The 19,899-nt window shown below is 40.1% G+C and overlaps 1 protein-coding gene across 6 annotated transcripts in view; it reads right to left on the bottom strand.

The window, feature by feature from the left end:
• Window positions 1-2,939: 2,939 nt before the first annotated feature.
• The window catches only part of grin2bb (glutamate receptor, ionotropic, N-methyl D-aspartate 2B, genome duplicate b), a 141,857-nt gene continuing 124,897 nt past the window's right edge, over window positions 2,940-19,899 (bottom strand). For 4 of the 6 annotated variants that reach the window (XM_024289530.2, XM_024289529.2, XM_024289525.2 and 1 more), the window contains exons 15-16: window positions 11,905-12,143; window positions 2,940-10,131 (exon numbers count right to left, since the gene is read on the bottom strand). In XM_024289530.2, coding sequence (XP_024145298.1) covers window positions 7,747-10,131; window positions 11,905-12,143 — 2,624 coding nt within the window. In that variant the 3' untranslated portion in view covers window positions 2,940-7,746. The remainder of the gene's footprint in view (window positions 10,132-11,904; window positions 12,144-19,899) is intronic. The other 2 variants (XM_024289531.2, XM_024289532.2) reach the window with 2 other exon arrangements.

A 19,899-nucleotide genomic window follows, 5' to 3' on the forward strand; every position in this document is an offset into this window, starting at 1 on the left:
ACAAAAAACAATATTTTTTTATAAAGAAAAAAGCTTGAAATACCTCCTGTTGCTGCACCAGGCTGTCACCAAATCTGTGAAGGTTTTTGGGGCTTTGATCTCTCGGCTCCGTTTGCATCACTTCCCCACAGCTCCTCCTCCCACCTCCCCAAATACCTTCCTATTTTTTTCTTTTTCTTACAGGTTTTTTGCTCTTAAATCCTGTTGCACGTCTCCAAACACAAAGAATTGTGAAACGAAAAGCAAAAGAAACAGCAGCGATTATTTCCAATCTGCAGAAAATGCATGCAGCAGGGAGTGGGAATTTTACCAAAAAATATATGATATGGGAAAAAAATCTGTACTGCACACCCGGATGTAAATGCATGGAGTTACACGGTAGCAGCTGGCCGCCTTTAGAAATCGAAGGCGTAGTCAGGAGGGGCTGCTGAAGTTCAAACTAAGTGTCAGAGTGGAGGAGACAGGGGGGTTTAAGTGACCTGGATGTCGAAGCCAGTTCTCTGGGTGAAGATGTCTTGTTGATGCCCGAAGTCAGAGGAGAGTGAATCCGAAATGACAGAAAGAAACTCGAGTAAGCACTTGTTTGGTCGTCAGCATGCAGATGAGGCTTCCTTATGGCCAAACGCGACGTAACAAGCAGATGAGGCGAGGATCCGGGCAGGACTCACAAAAAGGAAAAGTTGGGACGGGAGAACTGATGGAATCACTTTGAACTTCAGCTGCACGACTGAAGTGTTCGGCATAAGAGATGAAATATTTGAGTTTCACGTCGGCTCAAACCAACTCAGTTATCCATTTGATGCCAGGGTTATATTTCTAAATCAGAGCAAACTCTAATTAAATTGTGTTTTTAACATTTTCTTGTGGCATTTTTCTCATGATGGAGGACATTTCTGAATTTCTTTATTCAAATAATTGCGAATAAGAAGCTTTGAAATGACTAAAAAGATGATCGGAGTAAAAACATATCTTCCAAACACAAAATAAAAGATCTGGTCAGTAACTCTGCAGTAAGGAGAGTCCAGCTTGTCGTAAATGGACATGTTACGAGAAAGCATCTGATTTGTACGGAGGGTTCATCAGGGCACATGTGATGGATAACTTGAGCATCAGAGAGAGCATTAACGAGCTGGAACTTAAAGGCAGATCTCCAAATTGAGTTATTTCCTCCGACTGAGGTTTAGAATCAAAGATATTCTCAATAAATTCAATTTATCAAAAATTTTTTTATACTGAATATGGTGTACACTGAACATGAACTTCACCCTTTAATACCAGAGCTGTTGCCGACAACAGGAAATAACACGTTCTTCAAACTACTGTAACTCTTCAACCATTTATGCAATTAATGTAATTACAAAAAAATTCTGATGTTAAAGCAGCACCAATATGTAACACTTTAAGCGCTGTATATTGGTATAAAGCTACTTTTCTCAGAATCAGTTGGATTTATGCTAATTGTATAAACATTCAGTGTTGCATATCTACGTAATGATAATTATCCCAGCTTCAGAAGCTCAAATAATTATTCCTAAACTTAGAGAATGATATGACTCGGCAGGGATTTGAACTCACAACTTTCCAGTCTCAGGGCGGACACTCTACCACGAGGCCACTGAGCTGGTGCTGCTGGTTGCACATGTCCTGGAATATGCCATGGAGACCTCAAAAGACATCGACTGACAAAGTAAAAGTATTTTTACGGAATCTGACGTAAGATCTGCAGCTAAGACCCTGAAAATGTTTAGTTCTTGCTCTTTCCTACTCATGTGTGTCGAAGTGTCCTTGAGCAAGACACAGAACTCAACACTGCCCCCTAATGGCCTTGTTGGCACTTGAATGGCAGCTAATTGGTGTGTGTGTACACAAATATAGAAGATCTTAAAGGAGGTAGAAAAGTTCAAGTATAAGCATGAAAACACACTGTATGATTTCACGGCTGCAGCAGGTGATGTGTGCACATCGTTGCAAAAACAGATTATAAAAATTGCAAAGAAATAACTTTTTTAGGTTGAAAATGAGGAAACCACATTGCGGTGTAAAAAAAACATTTTTTAAGTTTCTAAATCCAGTGTGGATTACGCAATTTAGTCTCTTTCTCATGTTCAGCATGCACCCCCACACAGCACCAAGCAGCTTGCAGTTACTACACCCACTTTAACTGTTTGACTAATCACACCACAGTTGTCACACAATAGTCCAGTTCAACAATGATGATGTGTCGGGAAAAATTGCAAAAAGGCCAAATTTGAATCCAAAAGGCAGACGAAAAGTCCCGTCTGTGTCACAGTCAAGAGTCCAAATAAAACGTCTTGTTTATTGCATAATGTGAAGCCACATGCCAGGGGTGGAGCTACAGGGGGACTAAGGGGGACAACTGCCCTCCCCCCAGAAAAAGTGGTGCATCTGCAACTGTCATTGGATTAGCTGTGTGCTACTGTGACATCCCCCAAATGCTCCCTTCTAGTGAGTCACATTAAAATAATACCTGTTCTCATCCATTGCTGTATTGCTGTATTATCATGTGAGTTGGTTTGTGTTTATTTGAATAATTATGATTAATGGAAACTGTCATTGCGAAATTGTGTTTTTTCGACATTTCTGTTACTGATAACATCATACATCAAAAGCTGAGTCCCTGATTGGGTGAGGCGCCACGTCTGCCACCCAATCACGTCGTACTATTCAAGATGAATATAAAGCATTTAGGGGCCAAACAACTGTTTAAAGTTTAGACCTGTTCACCATAAAAATAAGACGTAAAAATGCAATAAACGAGAAATAAAAATGCAGAGCAACCGCAAGAAAGAGAAAAAATCGTCCAAATTTTCTCTTCAATTTCACAACATTTTAGGTAAAAATGGGAAAAAATTATTTGGTTGTTGTCAAGCTACAGAAGAAATAACCTGAATTTTTCTAAAGAAAAAAGAGCAAGCCGGTTGAGATTTCATATTTTTTATTAATACTCAACACTTTTATCCCAAAAAGACAGAAGAATATTATTTCTCAGCACTTATTTGGACATTAACTGTGTTAAATCTCATTTCAGTATTACTAAATATTCAATCAGTTTTGAAATACTCTCTTCACACATGTAATATCTCTCCATACAAAAGAAAGAAAAAAAAAAGTGAACAAAATTGTCGCCATATGTACATGTTTTTCACATTCTGTACAGGTTAGAGATGTCAGTTATCTTCTGTGGAAAAACAGAATCATTTTAGACAAAAGAGTGGAAAAAGACCATCTCTATAAAAATACAGTGTCTATTGTGCTCTGGATACCAATTAATGAAGGTGCGCTGCTTTTTTTTTTGTTTGTTTGAGAAAATCAACCTTTTAAAAGATTCAACACAGAGCTCACTCATGTGTGCTCAGTCTGTGTCACAATCAGTAATTGCACATTTCCTGGCCCAAAATCCCAATAAAAGCAGTTTTGTGGGGTGAGACAAACTGATTTACGATTTATCCCAAATAAATATTTTTTTTTCTTTCTTTTCTTTATTTTTTATACAATTTTATCAAAAGTTCATGAGCGTGAGGTAAAATATTTACACGTCCTGTTGTGATAGATGTACAATAAACGTCTATTTTGCACACTTTTGTCTCTCTTCCATAAATGAGCACACACACAGAGGTAATCAAGCGTATGTTTTCAGGCACATACAATTACAAATAATGAGATCTATTTGACGGGGGAGAAACAAAAACGACAGAAAAAGCTGAAGAAATGAGAAAGGACGCCACTCCTTCGATGGCGATAAATGTGTAAACTAAGAGGTCTTCTTTGTTTACAGGAATTAATTCAAACTATCAAGTAACAACTGATGAATTTTGCCTTTTTTAATGAAATACCTAAATTTTAGACCAATCAACTGGTTGCTTTCCTAGTACAAGAAAAAAAAAATCAAACACACTCATACCTACAATAACACATCAGTCATCAAAAGTCACAAATGCTCAAATGTGTAATTTTTGAGCCAATTAAAAAAGAAAAAAAACAGTAAATAATTTAAAAATATATATGTGCATACATGCAAATCCTTACAAACACCACAGACTCATTGTATCATAAATACTGACTGGTCAAATGACATAAAAAATTAAGGTTTTGATGTCAAACACACTTGTGAGGAACTTGGCCTTATAAAAATCAATTTTTTGTTTGTTAAGAAGCAAAAATTTGGTTCAAATGCTAATAAATGATGGAAATCAATACTTGAAGATGCAGAAAATGTGTCAGAAAAAGGACACACTGTGGTTCGAAGCATTTAGTACCAAAAAGTTTGTGTGCTTTTGCAACACTTTCTAGTAGTTAATCTATGTTTTGATTTTCCTGAAATGTGCAGTCCTCTTAATCCATGCAGGACTTTGGACCTGAGGGAAAAATCCTTTTCATAGTCAAACTCATGTGCCTCCAAGAGGTGGAAGTACTTTCCATTTTTCTTCAACATTTTAAGAACTGCCTGCTGCTGTGAGTTAGTTAAAATAATCTCTGGTCTGTTAGCTTCACTTTGTTTGGTTGATTTTAAGTGGGTTAGTTTAGCATAAAACTAAATATGAAGATTCTAGCCACAGAATTATATCAAAAATTTGAACGACTTACTGAATTGAGGAGACAATTCATTAGAGGGATTATTCTGCCTTAAGATAAATAAATAAATACATAAATACAATCAACTTTAGCTTTTATATAACAAATAGGCTTTAGATGGCACCTGTTGTTTTCTGTGAGAAAAATGGTTTCTATGCAACAGCATCTTCAAAGCTTTTCTCCTAACCAGCCTTTGTCTCCTAGCTACAAGCCCTCATTTTTGCTTTGTTTCTTTTTAAATCTACTTCTGGCGGGAATCGCCATAGCAACCACTGACAAAAGAGCTTTTTTGCTGTTAGCTTCTTTTGCCCCTTGCCTTGTTGGTATCAATCCAATAAATATCTGTTTTTTCACATTATTTCCAAATACAAACATGAAGATTTACCAAGGAAGAGGTTTATTAGAACATTTTTTCTAGCCTTACTCCAGTTATTTGAGAGAAGCTAATGCTAAGCTAATGATAGAAGTTAAGAAGTGATTCCTGCTGGGTCGTCTGTCCTCCTGCTCCTGGCCGTGGACTTCACTTCTGCTTCGTCTTTAAAGCCCAATGAGGCAAATTTCCTTTGTAATTTTGGGCTATACAAATAAAATTGAATTGAATTGAATTAATGCTAGTGAAGCTAGTGAAAGAAGTTAATGGCTATGGCCAAATTCCTTCCCTACTCATTAAACAGTGCACTATATAGTGCGCTATTTAGTCCCAGGGACCACAGATAAAAAATCGTTTTTGGGCTAATTCTGACGCATTGCAGCAATGCTTTTGATGTCCACTATCCCTGTGAAATACACTAATAAATAATAAATAAATAAAATAGTCACTTTGCCATTTTGTAGTGCTGTCCAATGTAGTGCTGTCTCCAAATTTCCCAGAGGTCTTTGTGAGAAACCAGTCTGTGTCGATGCTCACTACATTAGTGAATATGGACCATAATGCATTGTGGTCAAACCATTTAAAAAAAAAAAAAAGTGTTAAAAAGAAAATTTTTAACAAACCATCCACATTTTCATCCCCAGATCACAGTGGAGAAACAAACAGACGTTTTAAAATGCTCCTATTTTTGTAAAATCCTGGTATTGATCCAATTTTTACTTTGTAAAATCTGTGATGTCATATCCGCCGTTTAAAAAAAAAGAAAGAAAAGTCGTGAGCATGGTGTCTGATTTGCTTTTAAAATCCAGGGCACTAGATTGTCCCGCACTATTCAGACATCGCCAATGAGAAAAGCTAGTGCTAGACAAGCTAATGCTACTGAAGCTAATGAGAGAAGCTAACACTGGAGAAGCTAATGAAAGAAGCTAACAGTAGAGAAGCTAATGCTATTGAAGCTAATGAGGGAAGCTAATGAGAAAATCTAATGTTACTGAACTTTGATAAGGAAGAGCTCTTGTGATCAAACCAAATACGATTTTTAATGATTTTTTTATGTAGAAATAAATACAAAGCTTGTTTTTTAAGATATTTTGATCTACTAGCATTTTTCCTCTGTCATCCTGAAATTTACAGCAAAAAATTAAAGTTATGAACATACTCAGGAAAAATTGAAATGCATAAAACAGCTACTTTTTGTACAACCGAAAGTACTTGTACAAATTTTGTATAATTTTCTGTTTAATTTTTACTCCAGTAAAGGCAAATTTGACTGATAAAACATAACACCTTAAACTGGAGCTTTTTAATCAGTTTGGCTACTCGAGCACTTATTTCAACTTATATACGCAACACTTGCAGCCTAGCTGGGAACAACACACTGGAATGATATTAGGCTATTTAAAAGCCTACTGTGCAAATGTTAAATCATCATACTCCTCTCACTCAGGTGTGACCTTCTTACAGCAGTCACAAAAAGATTTACAGCTCATCCCAGCAATAAAAGCCTCCGTCAGAGGGTCCATTATATTATACTCCCAAATGGCAAATGTCATAGCCAATTGAGTTCGACCCAGTGAGGCAGCGTGAGAACAAGACGAGAACATTAAACGCAATTTACATCAGATTTACAATGATAGCTGGGTTTTGGGTCATCAGTTACAAAGAGCCGAGTAGTGGCTGGAAATTTTACTGGTGCTCAAGATTTATTGAATAGTTTGTGTTGTAAAAAAAAAAAAAAGGAGATTAAAAGCTTTTGTTTGAATCTAAGAATTGTCTGCTTTTGTTTGTTAATCCTTATATCCATCATGTTAACTAAAACCATTCATTCCAAATCAGTCAATTGGTTGTTTCAAGTACATTTGTTGTCCTAAAAAAAGACGACAGGAAAATCAGTGGTAGTCCATTTAAGGCACATCCAGCTCAAACTGTCAGACCCTTTTGGTACTGTAAAGCAGAAACGAGTGAAAAAAATGGCAAATCAGTATGATGGTGTTACATCTTCAGATGAAAAAAAATGGATCCTAGTAAATTTACAAGTACATACAAAGTACTTTGCAAGTCATGCCTTTTTAAATACACTTCACGGTAATCAAAAAAGAATAATAATAATTAAAAAAAAATCAAACATGGATCATTTAGAGCAAAGAATAGGTTAAAACACAGGAATCCAAAACTGTCAATCGGTCTTTTGCAATGTCAGTAAGCTAAGAAATAATTAACATCATACAAATATGTAACGTAAAATATTTATATAAATAAAGTTTCAAAACAATACAAATCAATCGTCATTTAACACTGGAATAATATTCAACAACAGTATCAACATTGTCAGTACAATTGTTATTAGCTTACCCTGTTACTTCAGCAAAAGTGTGGATTTCTCATTCATGATTGTATTTCCATCGTAAAACAAAATGTTTTGGTCTTGAGAAATTGTTGGGGGAGAGAATAAGATACCAGCATGTGGAGAGAGAAGAGATTGGAGAATTGATTTCACCTTTTCCAACTCCCAGCATCCCTCCCTCCAGTGCTTCGTCTGTTCCAGACCCGTCTGTGTTGCGTTGGAGCAACACCAAAATCCGATCTCCTCGTAATCGAACTTGTCTCCCTTGCTTCCTGCAGCAGCGCTCCTACTGTTTTATCCAACCCGTGTTATTTCACTGCAGTGGGATCAACACACAAACTGTTGTGTATCTTCTGCGATCATCCTCCTGCCATGGAGTTGCATTTGTTCCCTCTTTGCCATGTTTTTTGTCTTTTTTCCTTTTCCTCTGACTTCACTATCAGACGTCTGACTCAATGCTGGAGAGCTTTTCATATACGTGTCCATTGCTGGCACCATTGAAGGGTCTCTGTCCCGGCCCCAGACCTAACGTGTCCCTGCCTCCAGGAAGCAGTTTGTTGCCCCCATGGTGGTTCCCCATGGGCCCGCCCAGGCACATTTCTTTGGGGTACCTGGTGCCCACATTAGACATAACTCCAGCTGTGGCAGAAGCGGGCAAATAGGAAGTCACTCCCATGGAGCCCCGGAATTCACCTCCTCCTCGGTTGTTGTTGAGTAGTTGCTGCTGCTGCGCCTGTGGTTTTTTGATGTAGTATGGTTTGGCACCGTGTAATAGACACTGGTCGTCCCCGAAGGTTGGGATGAAGGGGTTCTGGTTCACCTTATCTGGGTAGAGAGATTTAGACAACGAGTAAGTCCCGGCCCCTCTGCCGCCACCACCACCACCACCACCACAGCCCCCACCTCCCATCATAGCTCTATCTCTGTCCCTCAGGTCTCGTTCTCCCACTGAACGTCGATGCAACCCACCTTCACCCCCACGGAACAAACTGAAGGAAGAGCCACCTGCTGCCCTGTCACCGCCTATGCCTCCAAACAATGGAGACTCCCTCTCACCTGCATACCTTTCAAACATATGAGCATAGGGGCTAGGACCTTCCATGAAACGGTCCTTGTCCTTCAAGCTCACGCTCCGGGGCTGAAGAAACTGCCCGCCAGCGCCCCCGCCGGCCCCTCCCATGCGGCTGGCTCCCTCTCTTTGCAGATCAACAAATGTGTCGTAGGAGTGTTGCCTCCGTAACACCTTCCCGCCTGGCCCTAGCTTCCTGCGCTGAACCTGAGTTTGTGTTTGGTTGGGTCCTACGCTGCTCTTCCCTCCGGAGAACGTCATGTTGGTGTCCTCGCTGATGTTGTAGAGGTTGCTCGGCTGCATCTTGCAGGAGTCACAGCGTTTACACGTGGCAGAGCTGGGGCGACTGCTGCTACCGCCAACTCCACTAGCTGGGCACGTGCCGCCGCCTCCTACACCTCCCCCGTGATGACACACGCTGTGGCAGTTACGACACTCCCAGTCACCCCCTGCTATGCCTCCCCCACCAATCCCAGAAACCCCCTTTTCCCAACAGGTGTGAGCTTGCTGCCCAGCTGACATCTGAGCAACCCCGCTTTTGCTGTCCTGCTTCTTTCCTTTTCCTTTGAGGAAGTCTTCCACAGGCACTAAGCTTTGACAAATACCACCACCGCTACCACCGCCCCCACCGCTTCCTCCACTTTCACCCTCTTGCTCCCACTTGGCCTTGCCCTCCTTGGAGCGGAACTGGTCCGCATAGAATTCCCTCAGGCTGCCTTTGTCTTTGCGGAATAAGAAAGGTGAAGAATTACCCGCTCCTCCTCCCCTTTTCCGCTCCAGGGGAGGTGAGGCCGTACGGTGTGCCAGAGGCCCGTAGGGGAAGTGGTGGTGGACGGTGTGGTGGTGGGGTCTCCTTCTGAAGGCGTTCAGTTCTATCTCGTCCTGCTCCCGTCTGCACTTGGCAGAGGCCGGCCTCTTTTTCAGGCTGTCCCTGTACTGCTTACGTCTTCTGGCGTTGCCCTCCAGGTTGCCATAGGTGACGGTGTGCGTGGAGATGTCCGATACGTCAGATCGAATGTTCCCATCGTCATTTCCTGAGCCTGCCCCACCCCCACCACAATATCTTTCATGCCCCCCAATGAGCCCTGTGCTGGATGCGCCTCCTTTGAAAGAAAACCTTCCGTAAGCGTTGCTTCCCTTGAACGCACTTTGACCAGAATCCTTAAGGGTGTGTCCAGCGATCAGGTCGAATTTACTTGTATTCCTGTGGGTCATGGAGGGACGTGGTTGGGTAGTGAAGATGGGCGCTACCCCGCCACCCAAACTGTCGCAGTCGAACATGCCACCTTCCAAAGAACTAGCGCTGCCTAAGCTACGAGGCCTATTAGGTGGGGGGCCGGACATACCCAGAGACGAGGCCGGGTGGTGGTGCCGGTAATGGTCCTGGTACAGGTTGCTGTCCTTTAGGGGCATGTTGCCAAAAGTCCTCTCCACCTCACCGATGTAATCACTGAACATATTGTCCTCCGCCATATAGGGAGGCGCAGACTTACAGTCCCCAGGGTGACCCACCAGGCTGCGCCGGTGCTCTTGGATATCATAGATAGCCGACTCACGGCCACTGTGGCTGTACTCCAAAGCTGCGTGCGGAGAACCGTTAATTCCAGGGACTGCGGTCATGTCTTTGGCAGTGCGGAGCAAACGCAGAATGTTGGAATGGGTGTTGTTCATGTTCTTCTTGATGGTAGACGAGGGCGAGTCTATAGTTGACTTGTTTTCCTCAATCTGTACCCCATGGATGCAGCTGTAGATACCCTGTAGCAAGAAACAGGGAAAAAAAGTGAGACCAAAAAAGTGTGAGAAACAGTCAAGGGAAGGATGACAACAGTACAAAAACACATCCCAATAGAAGCTTTCACTCAACTGTTTACTCAACTAACCGGAGGAGATTTTGAAGCTAAGAAAAGTAGCCTTTCTTCAGGTGATATGAAACACTTTACAGCAACAAAGTCTTCATGGAATCAACGGAAGTCATCTGATTGTGATTCGAAGAAAAGCTGATATGAAAAGCCACTTAATCCACGTCAGAATCAGCTGATTCACGTTGATCACGTAAACAGTTGAAGAGTTACAGTAGGTTAAAAAGCGTGTTATTTAGGTGTCTCTGGTGACATCTCTGGTGTTAAAGGGTTACATGGAGTAAAGTAAACAACACCACACAACACACCTATGATAAACTGAACTTTTCTAGAGTAAAGCCAAGTAGGGATTGAAAGCTGGATATTTCTACAGGATTATGTGACATCAGAGAACCATGTGGATCTAAGTAACATCTTTTTGGTCTTTGGTGACCCCAAATATGAACTTTTCTTCATCCACGTGCACTGACGCACACAGATGGAGACATTAGGCTCAAAATACCATTATCATTTATCCATGTGTGTTTGTCTTATACTTAAATGGTAAAACCAGACTCCTTGTGTCACACGTTTTTTTTTTTTTTTTTCTTTTAACAGCGGCTTGGGGAAATCTGGTTAAAGCGACGGCCAAATCTGAAAGGTTGAGGACATACGATCCACCACCCAGCATGCAGCCAATATTTCTCAAAGATGTCAACTTGTCAGAAACAGTTTCCTCTGTCTCTTAGTCACTTTCCCCATCGCTGAGCTGCACTCATGAATATGAATAGTCAGTTTTTACTCTTCTGTCTGAAGTTTCTTGGTGACAGTTGTCTCAATGGGGCTGCCTGTTGCAATGGCTGCCATGAAAAGTAATAGAATAGAGGCCAGCATTGGACTGCCTCGTCTTTACTGTGTGGTTCTAATTCCTGCCATCAGTATGTGAGTTTCTCGTTGTAATCCATCATTTAGATCAGATTAGATTGCCCTTCACTTGTCCCACAAAAGGGAACTCGTATCACATATTTACTTTATTGTATAGCTGTACAGGAAGGAGACAATAGATCCATGGGTCCTCATATTGCAGTTTTTAAAGTTTGAGGTGAATAACAGTAAAGTGTATTGTAGCAACAACTATAAGTGGCTCTAGAAGCTTAGATTGTGTAGTTTTACGGGAGCAGTAGAAGCAACCGATGATGTCTCACCGTTGTACAATGTGTGGGATTTAAATATTTTTCACTTTCAGTGATTATACGCGTAAATTCTCACTGCCAGCATTTATGTTTGGAGAAAAATGACAATTATCTGGCTGTTATGACCACACCATTGAGGTTCAAAACATGACAGTGGTTTTAAAACTGATTAGATTATTGCAAAAAATATGGCTACAAAATCCTAAACTAGAATTATTGCATGAAAAGTGAATACATCTGCAAATACTGATTTATTGAACCCTCATTATATCACTTGGGAGGCGAGGTTGATCAAGTTGCTGATTATTCATGTTGAGTGTTTTTGTTTTACAGCTATACAGACTAAAACAGCCATAGGTAACAGGATGAGTCATCGCATCCTCCTGACTACCTCAATACATCTCAGCTATGGCCAGTGGTTCCAGGAAAGCTTCTTCCGGGATGTTTCTGTCAGGACCACAAAGGTCAGACCCAAAATAAAACCTGAGAGTACTTACTCTGCTGATGGAAAAGGTAACCCCGGGCTTTCCCGAACACACTCCCATGAAGCAGAATCGCAGCTGCCAGTAAAACAAATGCTCGCAGATGAAGGTGATGAGGGATAGGACCATGGCAGCCCCGAGCATGTAGAAGACCCCCGCCATGTTGTCCACGTCCAGCTGACTGCTCATCACCTCGTTCTTCTCGTTGTGGCAGATGCCCGTCAACCACAAAGCCTCCAATTCCTCCATCTCACCTGAAAAAAAAAGATGTTTTAATGTCAAGGTGATGTTGTGTGACCTTAGTCATGACGCCCAACTCTATTGTCGGAAGGTAGAAGAAAAAAGCCACAAACAGCTCAGGTCTCGTGTATACCCAACATGTCGTGTTACATCACTCTAACCAAAGACTGCCCAGAGGTTCATCTTCATTAACCAAAAAAATTATGCAGGTCCACCCTTCTTCACAGCTGACTTATGGGGTTTGACAGACCTCTGAGAGAACGTCTTCGCCGTCATGTGACAAGCTTTTCCATCCTGAAAAGTGTCCCTCTCAGTTCCACATGCCTATGAGGAGAGAAGACGTCTGCACACATTTGTCTGTGGTCTGATTTTTCCACTACTTACATAACACTGGTTAGTTTCTCCATGTTTGTACCAACGAGTGAACGATCCTGTCCGGACAGGACAATAAAGGGAAGCAAAAATCTATACTACATTCAAACATGAGGAAAAGACAATATTTGAGATCATTTCAGTTTTTTTTTTTTTTTAATTATACATTTTCATGATTAGCATTTTAAGATTATGCTTACCGTATTTTCTGCACTATAAGATTGACTTAAAAGCCTTAAAGTCCCCTGATGATACATATATATATTTTTAAAAATGTTCCCATTGGAGTTTTAATTATGATTATGACGTTTTTGACCAAAATCCCACCAACTAAATGTCTTAAAAAGCCGCTTTTCATGTTGATCTGAAACCTCTGTCCGCAAAATCTCCTCTGAGGGGGCGTGGCTTAGCTGAGCTGAGCAGAGCACCCCACACCCAAGTCTGATTATGATACCTCACCGCTGCTACATAAAAATGTCAAGCTGTATCGCTTTGAGCCGGATGAAAAGCTTTATGGACCGAACTTCCTCCAAAATCCTGATTCTTTCTCCTTCCAGTTCACCAAAGACTCTTTTAGCTAATTCTCCAATGTTTATTGACGTTGCTGTGACCAATCCATTCAATCCATTTGTTTCTCAGAGCAGAATTCTTGGGAAAATTATGAAAGCTAACATCAAAATGCTTTTTCATTGATTTACAATCCTTTACAACTGCAGTCAAATGAGCCGCCGTTCACATTTCCGTGGTCACATCAAGAAGCTCCGTGGAGTCTAGTGGAGAATTTCCAGCGTTCTCAGTCCTGCTACTGTAAGTATTGGATGAAACTCAAACAAAAAAATCCAGTGATGCTGATTTGACCACAGAAATGTGAACGGCGGCTCATTTGACTGCAGTCAATGTGAAGATACCATCTTCTCTTCTCCAGAACCTGAACTAGACACACTAGGAACAGATGAGGGTTTAGTGCATGTGCAGCAGAGCTGTTGTGATGGAAAGAAGATCATTAATTCAAACAAAGCCTGTCTGAGACCGCTTGATTGACAGAGATTTAAAAAGAGAAATACTCGGAAATGCAAAAATAAAATGATTTCTTACATTTGCTCTCTGTATGCCTCACATACGTTTTAAAAACTCAAAAAACTAATTTTCAACAGAAGGGGACATTGATATTTGATGTAGAACACATTCTGCTGTAAAAACAAATTGTACAAAACAACCCAGAAAAAAATCTGCAAAACCGGGAAGAATGTACCGTGATAAAGGAAGAGAACAATGGAATACTTCCAGATTGATTTTATACTTTTTTACCAACATAATCCTGTCTGTATCTGTTCTTTTCAATCAAAACTGCTGTTAGTACTAAATCGATTCTTTGATACATATTTGTTATCCTTTTTATCCTTACTCAAAACTGATGTGAATGAGCATTGTTAATGAAATGTTCAGCATCCAAACAGCGAGTTTTTTAACCACATAAGCCTTTCTGGATGAGCCCCCTCTTCTATTGTGTTCTAATTTTAGACGAGACAATATGGAATCAAATACGACATAAATCTGTGGGAAAATCCAGGGTATTATTCTCTTTCCACTACCCATGCCATTGCATAATCTCTCCAATCTCTTTTCTTCTTCACTTGAACTATTTCTATCTTTTTTTTCTGTCTGAAGCGTGTGTATGTTCAGACTGTTCTGTATGACTTCCCGCTCAGTTTGCTCACCTTCTGCTCAAACAGGACGTGACAGATGTGAGCAAGCACCGGTGAGTCCCATCTATTAACCTGGATCGCTTTATGCGCGCCGACAGCCAGATATTCCGTTTGATATAACGTCTGAGACGCTGCTCCCGAACACATAAGACCTGGACACACTACGGCCATACGGGGAACGAAACGGGGCTAACCACACGTCACAAACGCCCCATCTACACACGGGACATCTCCAACACGGTGTGTCAAAGCCAGAGTCTCTGTGACTCCTGAAGATCTGATCCGAGGTGAGTGCGCCGCAATGACCCATTTTTCTATCACGCAGGCTTGAACGGAACGTGTTAGCACCTCAAAGGCCACGGTCCGGGTGTGTGTCAGCGTGCTGTGTTTTATGAGGTTTGGCAGGAAGTTAGGAGCACGGAGAACCTGGACTCTCTGAGGGCAAAAGTTCACAATGGCGACATTTGTTTCACCAATTTCAAAGAGGCAAAAAAAATTGAAAAAAAGCTGCAAATCTGCCGTACATTCCCATGTTTTCCAACATTTAAATGAGGGGGACAAACATCCTGCCAGGCATTCACCAAATTTCGATTTCTCTTTTGTGAATAACATACGAGCTGCCAGATTGTACTGTTATAGCACCCCCAAGTATGGTGCCTTTTTACAACACTCGTTAATTCTCCACCCCCCACTAAAAGGAAGAATTACAGCAGAGCTGCAACTGAGTCCATGGATGCGGACACAGATGGATGTGTCCACGCTTAAGGACATCCACCTGGCAGTTTAGGAACCATTATTTTTAAAGATGTTAAAGCCTTTTAAGTGTATATAGCGAATTCAGCAGCAGTTGTTTTATGTTATGTGGTTATACAAAAACACACTGAATGCTGAAGTAGATCGACAAAGCACCATATAAGGTTTTCGTTTGCCTTGAGCCGATTTAAATACATTCTCCCTCCCAACTCGTCATATATGGACGTATGGTTCAGGCCCTCTCCGTGTCACTTTTTGACATTTTGGGTGTCTCCAACTTTTTTAACGAGTCGGGTCCCCGACCCTCGTGATGTAGTACCAGACATGGAACCAGTACTGGGTTAGAGTACCAAAACTAATCAGTGTCCTGAGGGTTGGGGACCCCTGATTGGAGTATGCATTTTTTCCCTGTCTGTGGCCCGGTACCAAGCAGCCCTCAAACAGGTACTGGTTCGTGGTCCAGAGGTTAAGGACCCCTGATTTGATGGGAACAGACCTCATGTTTTAAAAAGTGTTTCCATAGCAGTTTTGCGAAGCATGTCCATTTTGATATGTCTCTAAAACCATCTCCTCTAAGAGCAATTTTTTTTTTAGATAAATGTAAGTTTTTTGAAAAATATTGTGTTTTGAGCAATCTCAATGTCAATGGAAACATAGCTTTACTCTAAGTGAATCCAAATCGTTTCCCTTCTTCTGACATTTATCCCTTCAATTGGAGAGATACAGAAAAAATAGTGTCTTCAAATTTGAACATTACCACTTGATGATGTCATCAATAGTCGCCGGTCATCTACAATAGCGCGTAGCTTCCAGCACAAGGAAAATACAAAACATCCGTTTTATAACTTTAAAAAGTCACGCAAAAACTAAATTCTTTAATTTAAATGTAAACGTCTGAGCTTCAGACCACACCCACGTGAATAAATGCATTTCTCCTCCATCCCACAAGTGCGACGCAGATCACATTAAGGGATAGCCAGACCTAAGTCGCTACGGTTTCTCCTTAATTTTCTGACATAAATGCCCCTACGATTGGAGCGTTAGCCGTAGAGATTGGGAAACTATTTGGATTCAGCCTTTATCCTCCAAAGAAAAGAAAAAAGGGGGAAATAGAGATAAAGTCACTGGAAAAGGCCCAGAGAAGATCTCACACTCCTCTGTCAGTCAAAAGACTAAACTTTAATCAGGGGTGTCTCGCGATACAATACGTAAACAAGTTATAATATAATCTATCCCAAGCCTGTAACAGTCAATATATCTCATTCCAATCATCTTTGATCTGTTTTGATAGCATACCCAGTGGTCTTTAAATGGTGATTATGTCATTTTTAGCCAAAATCACAAAACTTGGCATTTTCTCAAACATATTTTTTGTGGTCTTTGTTTAGACTTTCTGAAGTAAGTATTACCAAATTTCCTTGCAGATTGTCTTCAAGGTGAATGTCCATCTTACTCACACTTCGTTGTGTGAGTTATCCTCTTTATTTGGGATGATTTTATTTTGGGGTTTACCTGAGTCAGTCAACGGTGAAGATGTTTTTAACTTTGCATAATCGAAAACACAAAAAAGTTTTAAGTTTAAGAGGAGTTTAGACGAAGTGTTTCTGGTTGTAAAGACACACCATGATCTACTAAAACCACTTCCTGTGATACAAAACTATAGACTGGAGGCTTTTCCTTTCCCAACATTTGACTCAGCAATTATCTGAAGTGTCAGAGGCAACAACAATGAACGGCAATCTGTCACTCCACCAAGAGAAGAGCAAAGATGCCGCCGAGGTGCAGCCCTTCCACGTCCACGTGACCCGATTAAGTGGATGCTGTGATGTCAGCTGTTAGAAGAACCAAACTATGTCAGCTATATCAGAAACAAAGGGACAAAAGTTGAGCTCTCATTCTGATTTGAAGACGTGTGCACATGGTGGGGATGTTTGCGTTCTCACCCATCTGGCAAAATCCTGTCAACCTGCTTGCTGTCAGGAAGCAGAAACAAACAGCTGGTGTCTGTCTCCACTGCAGAAACACAAAGGTGTCATGTCTGCCTTTTACCCAACACCCGACTAAATAAATGGCTTTTAATGACGACTGGCTGTTGGTTTGCATTTTAGTTCATCCTGATCCTCTTTAGAATGATGCAGACACAAAAAAAGAAAACATTTGTACATGCTCGTAAATGTAAAACCTTTTGTACAACAACTCAAGTCAATTAAACGCTTTATTTTGTAATTTCTACTTACACACATATTCCATTAGTCACATAAAGATAATATCTTATTTTCCTGATTGTTATTTAGCAGATTGCAGGAGCTGAACTGTCAGTACAGGAAGATCTGCATGAATTATTTTAAAGTGCTGTAAATTATTTTTGACAAATGTAAACGAATTCCCCCCCAAAACTAAGTTTTTAAATACTGCAAATCAATTAAATGGAAAAATTAACCTTTTCATACAGATTGGACAGATTTTACTGTTACAATAGGGGTTATGAATCTTCTGACACACGAGATATATATTTGTATAAACCCCTTTTGTAATTTAGGCTAAACTTGATTTATATCGATTATATTTAAATCCTTCTTTGTTGGAAGAAGAGAGAGGGAAATCCACCCGCTGAGCATTCGCGTCAACCACCGTCAATATAAAATAATATTGTTTTAATTGTTTTTAATTGTGTTTTAAATTTGTAATAAGTTAGACAGGATTATTTTGTGTATAAAATGATAACTTGAAAATACAATTTTCTGTGTTATCTTTAGAGGTATAATCACAAAACATCACTCAGTGTGTTTTCATAAACCAAATAATTGACAGAAATTGAACATTTTTCCTCATTTCAGTAGATTTATGTTGTATTTTTTTTTTTTTTTTGCATATTTGGAATATTTCATGCTGTGCAAGACAGTTTAAAAAAATTGCACAAACAAAATTATAGCATTTTTTGATATTGAATAACTCAAGTCAAAGACGAGTTCAGAGATGTGTGCAAAGACAGTAAGCACTGATAGAATCTCTTGACTCAGACTCATAGACGGAGTCTGCGTCATTTATGGAAATCCTGGGGCAGAACAGCAGGATTTTGAAATACGATTCACAGCTGAGAGCATGGCTCAGTGGTGTGTAGTCAAATCCTGGACAGCGTCGTTGACGTTACTCACCGTCGGCCCTCTGCTTCCACACCTCCCCATGCTAATGTTTGTGCTGTGTGGTCCTGTGCAGCGGCGCCAGAACGACCACATGAAGAAGTGCTAATGCTTTCATTTATACAGAGACGAATGAGGAGGACACTGCTGGGTGTTACTCTGCACATCCGTCACCACACAGGGAAGCTGGCAAAGGGATTAAGATTTACAATGTGTTTTTTAACCTGGGAAAAAAAAAAAACTAAAGATTTTAATTATTCTATGGACTAGTCTGATGGAGAATTGGATTTAAACGAAAAAAAAAAAGTATTTATTGTTTTATCTTTTGTAAAATCATTTCCAGTGGTCTTTTAATCATGATTTTGTCTTTTATTGCCAAAATCAGAAATCCTGTGTTGTTTTCTAGCACATTAGTTAATCAAAAATACGCCTCTTAGTCGTAGGTGGGATTCTTGGCGAGGAAGTAAGCCTCAGTTTATATCCCATCATCCCTTTGTTTACACTCTTTCCCGCTATCTTACAGACCTTAAACAGCTCCAAGCTAATTCTAAAAATGGCAAGCATATTGGAGCTGTGCAGCTTTCTAATATGAACGAAATGTTGGGTAAAAAGATTGACTCACTTGCTTTTCCAAGTAGAAATTGTCACTTCCTGTTCAGCACAATAAAGGTTATTGACATCAGCAAACTGTGACTGATCTTAAACTCCCTGCATACAAATATGCATATTTTTTTTCTTGTCACTAATATTTATGAAATAATTCACGTATGTGAAGTCATATAAGGCGGTGTAGCAACAACAGACAATGACAACTTCCATATTGGAGTGTTTTCAAAAGAGAAAATAAACAGAGTGAGGTGCAGTTCACAATGTCACCACTAGATCAGTGTTCCCCAACCACCGGGCCGCAGAAGAATTAATAAATGATACCTTTTTATTTATTTATTTTTGAGTCGGAAATCTTTTATTTTGAAAATCAACCGGATTCTCTCTATTAAATCGAGCGCTAAAAGCAGTCCAGTGACGTGTAACACAAGAAAAGTTGCATGTGGAACTTTTCTTTGCAACTGGTTGGAAAGAAAGATGAGGAGCGGTGTGCAGAGAGCGGGGCGAGGATGGGGAGTGGAGGAGAAAAGGAGGCAAAATCCACATGGGTCGACCGGTCCGCAGACACAAAACGGTTGGGGACCACTGCACTAGATGACTTGTTAGACTTGCTAATCAGTTACTCCAAATTAACAGCAAAAATTTGAATATCTCCCTGTTGGCTCTAAAACATTTTCACTTTAATACATTGGTGTGAGGTGTCCTAGCCAGTAAAAACAACAGACTTTAAATCAGCTTTTAACCTCATTTAACCATTCATATCATATTTAATACACAGTATTCTGAGACCCCTATCTCAAACTTTCCTTCAAAATGAATAGAACTTGGTCCATGTTTTCTGCCCTGTAGTTCATCATTATTCCACTAGGGGCAGTAGAAGGTATTTTCCTGATCCTTTCAAAATGGCTGCCTCCATGAAATCAGAAAAACACTTTTGGCGGGGAAAAGTTTTGCTAATTTTCTCAATTTAACGGTGAGAATAACTCATCTCCTGATATACATTTTTTAAATGTTTATTTTTTATTGAAAGACAGTGATAAATAATTCTATATAATACAGTTACAACATGTAAAAAATCTGTGGATCACATTTGAAGGAAGTGGCTAAATAAGATTTTTTTTTTGTCAATATTTTTTCTTCTTAAGCCAACATTAGTTTTTGTGAATTTCATCTTAATGAAAAAAAAATGAATA

This window comes from Oryzias melastigma, linkage group LG1, assembly GCF_002922805.2.
Source record: "Oryzias melastigma strain HK-1 linkage group LG1, ASM292280v2, whole genome shotgun sequence".
Taxonomy (NCBI): Eukaryota; Metazoa; Chordata; class Actinopteri; order Beloniformes; family Adrianichthyidae; genus Oryzias; species Oryzias melastigma.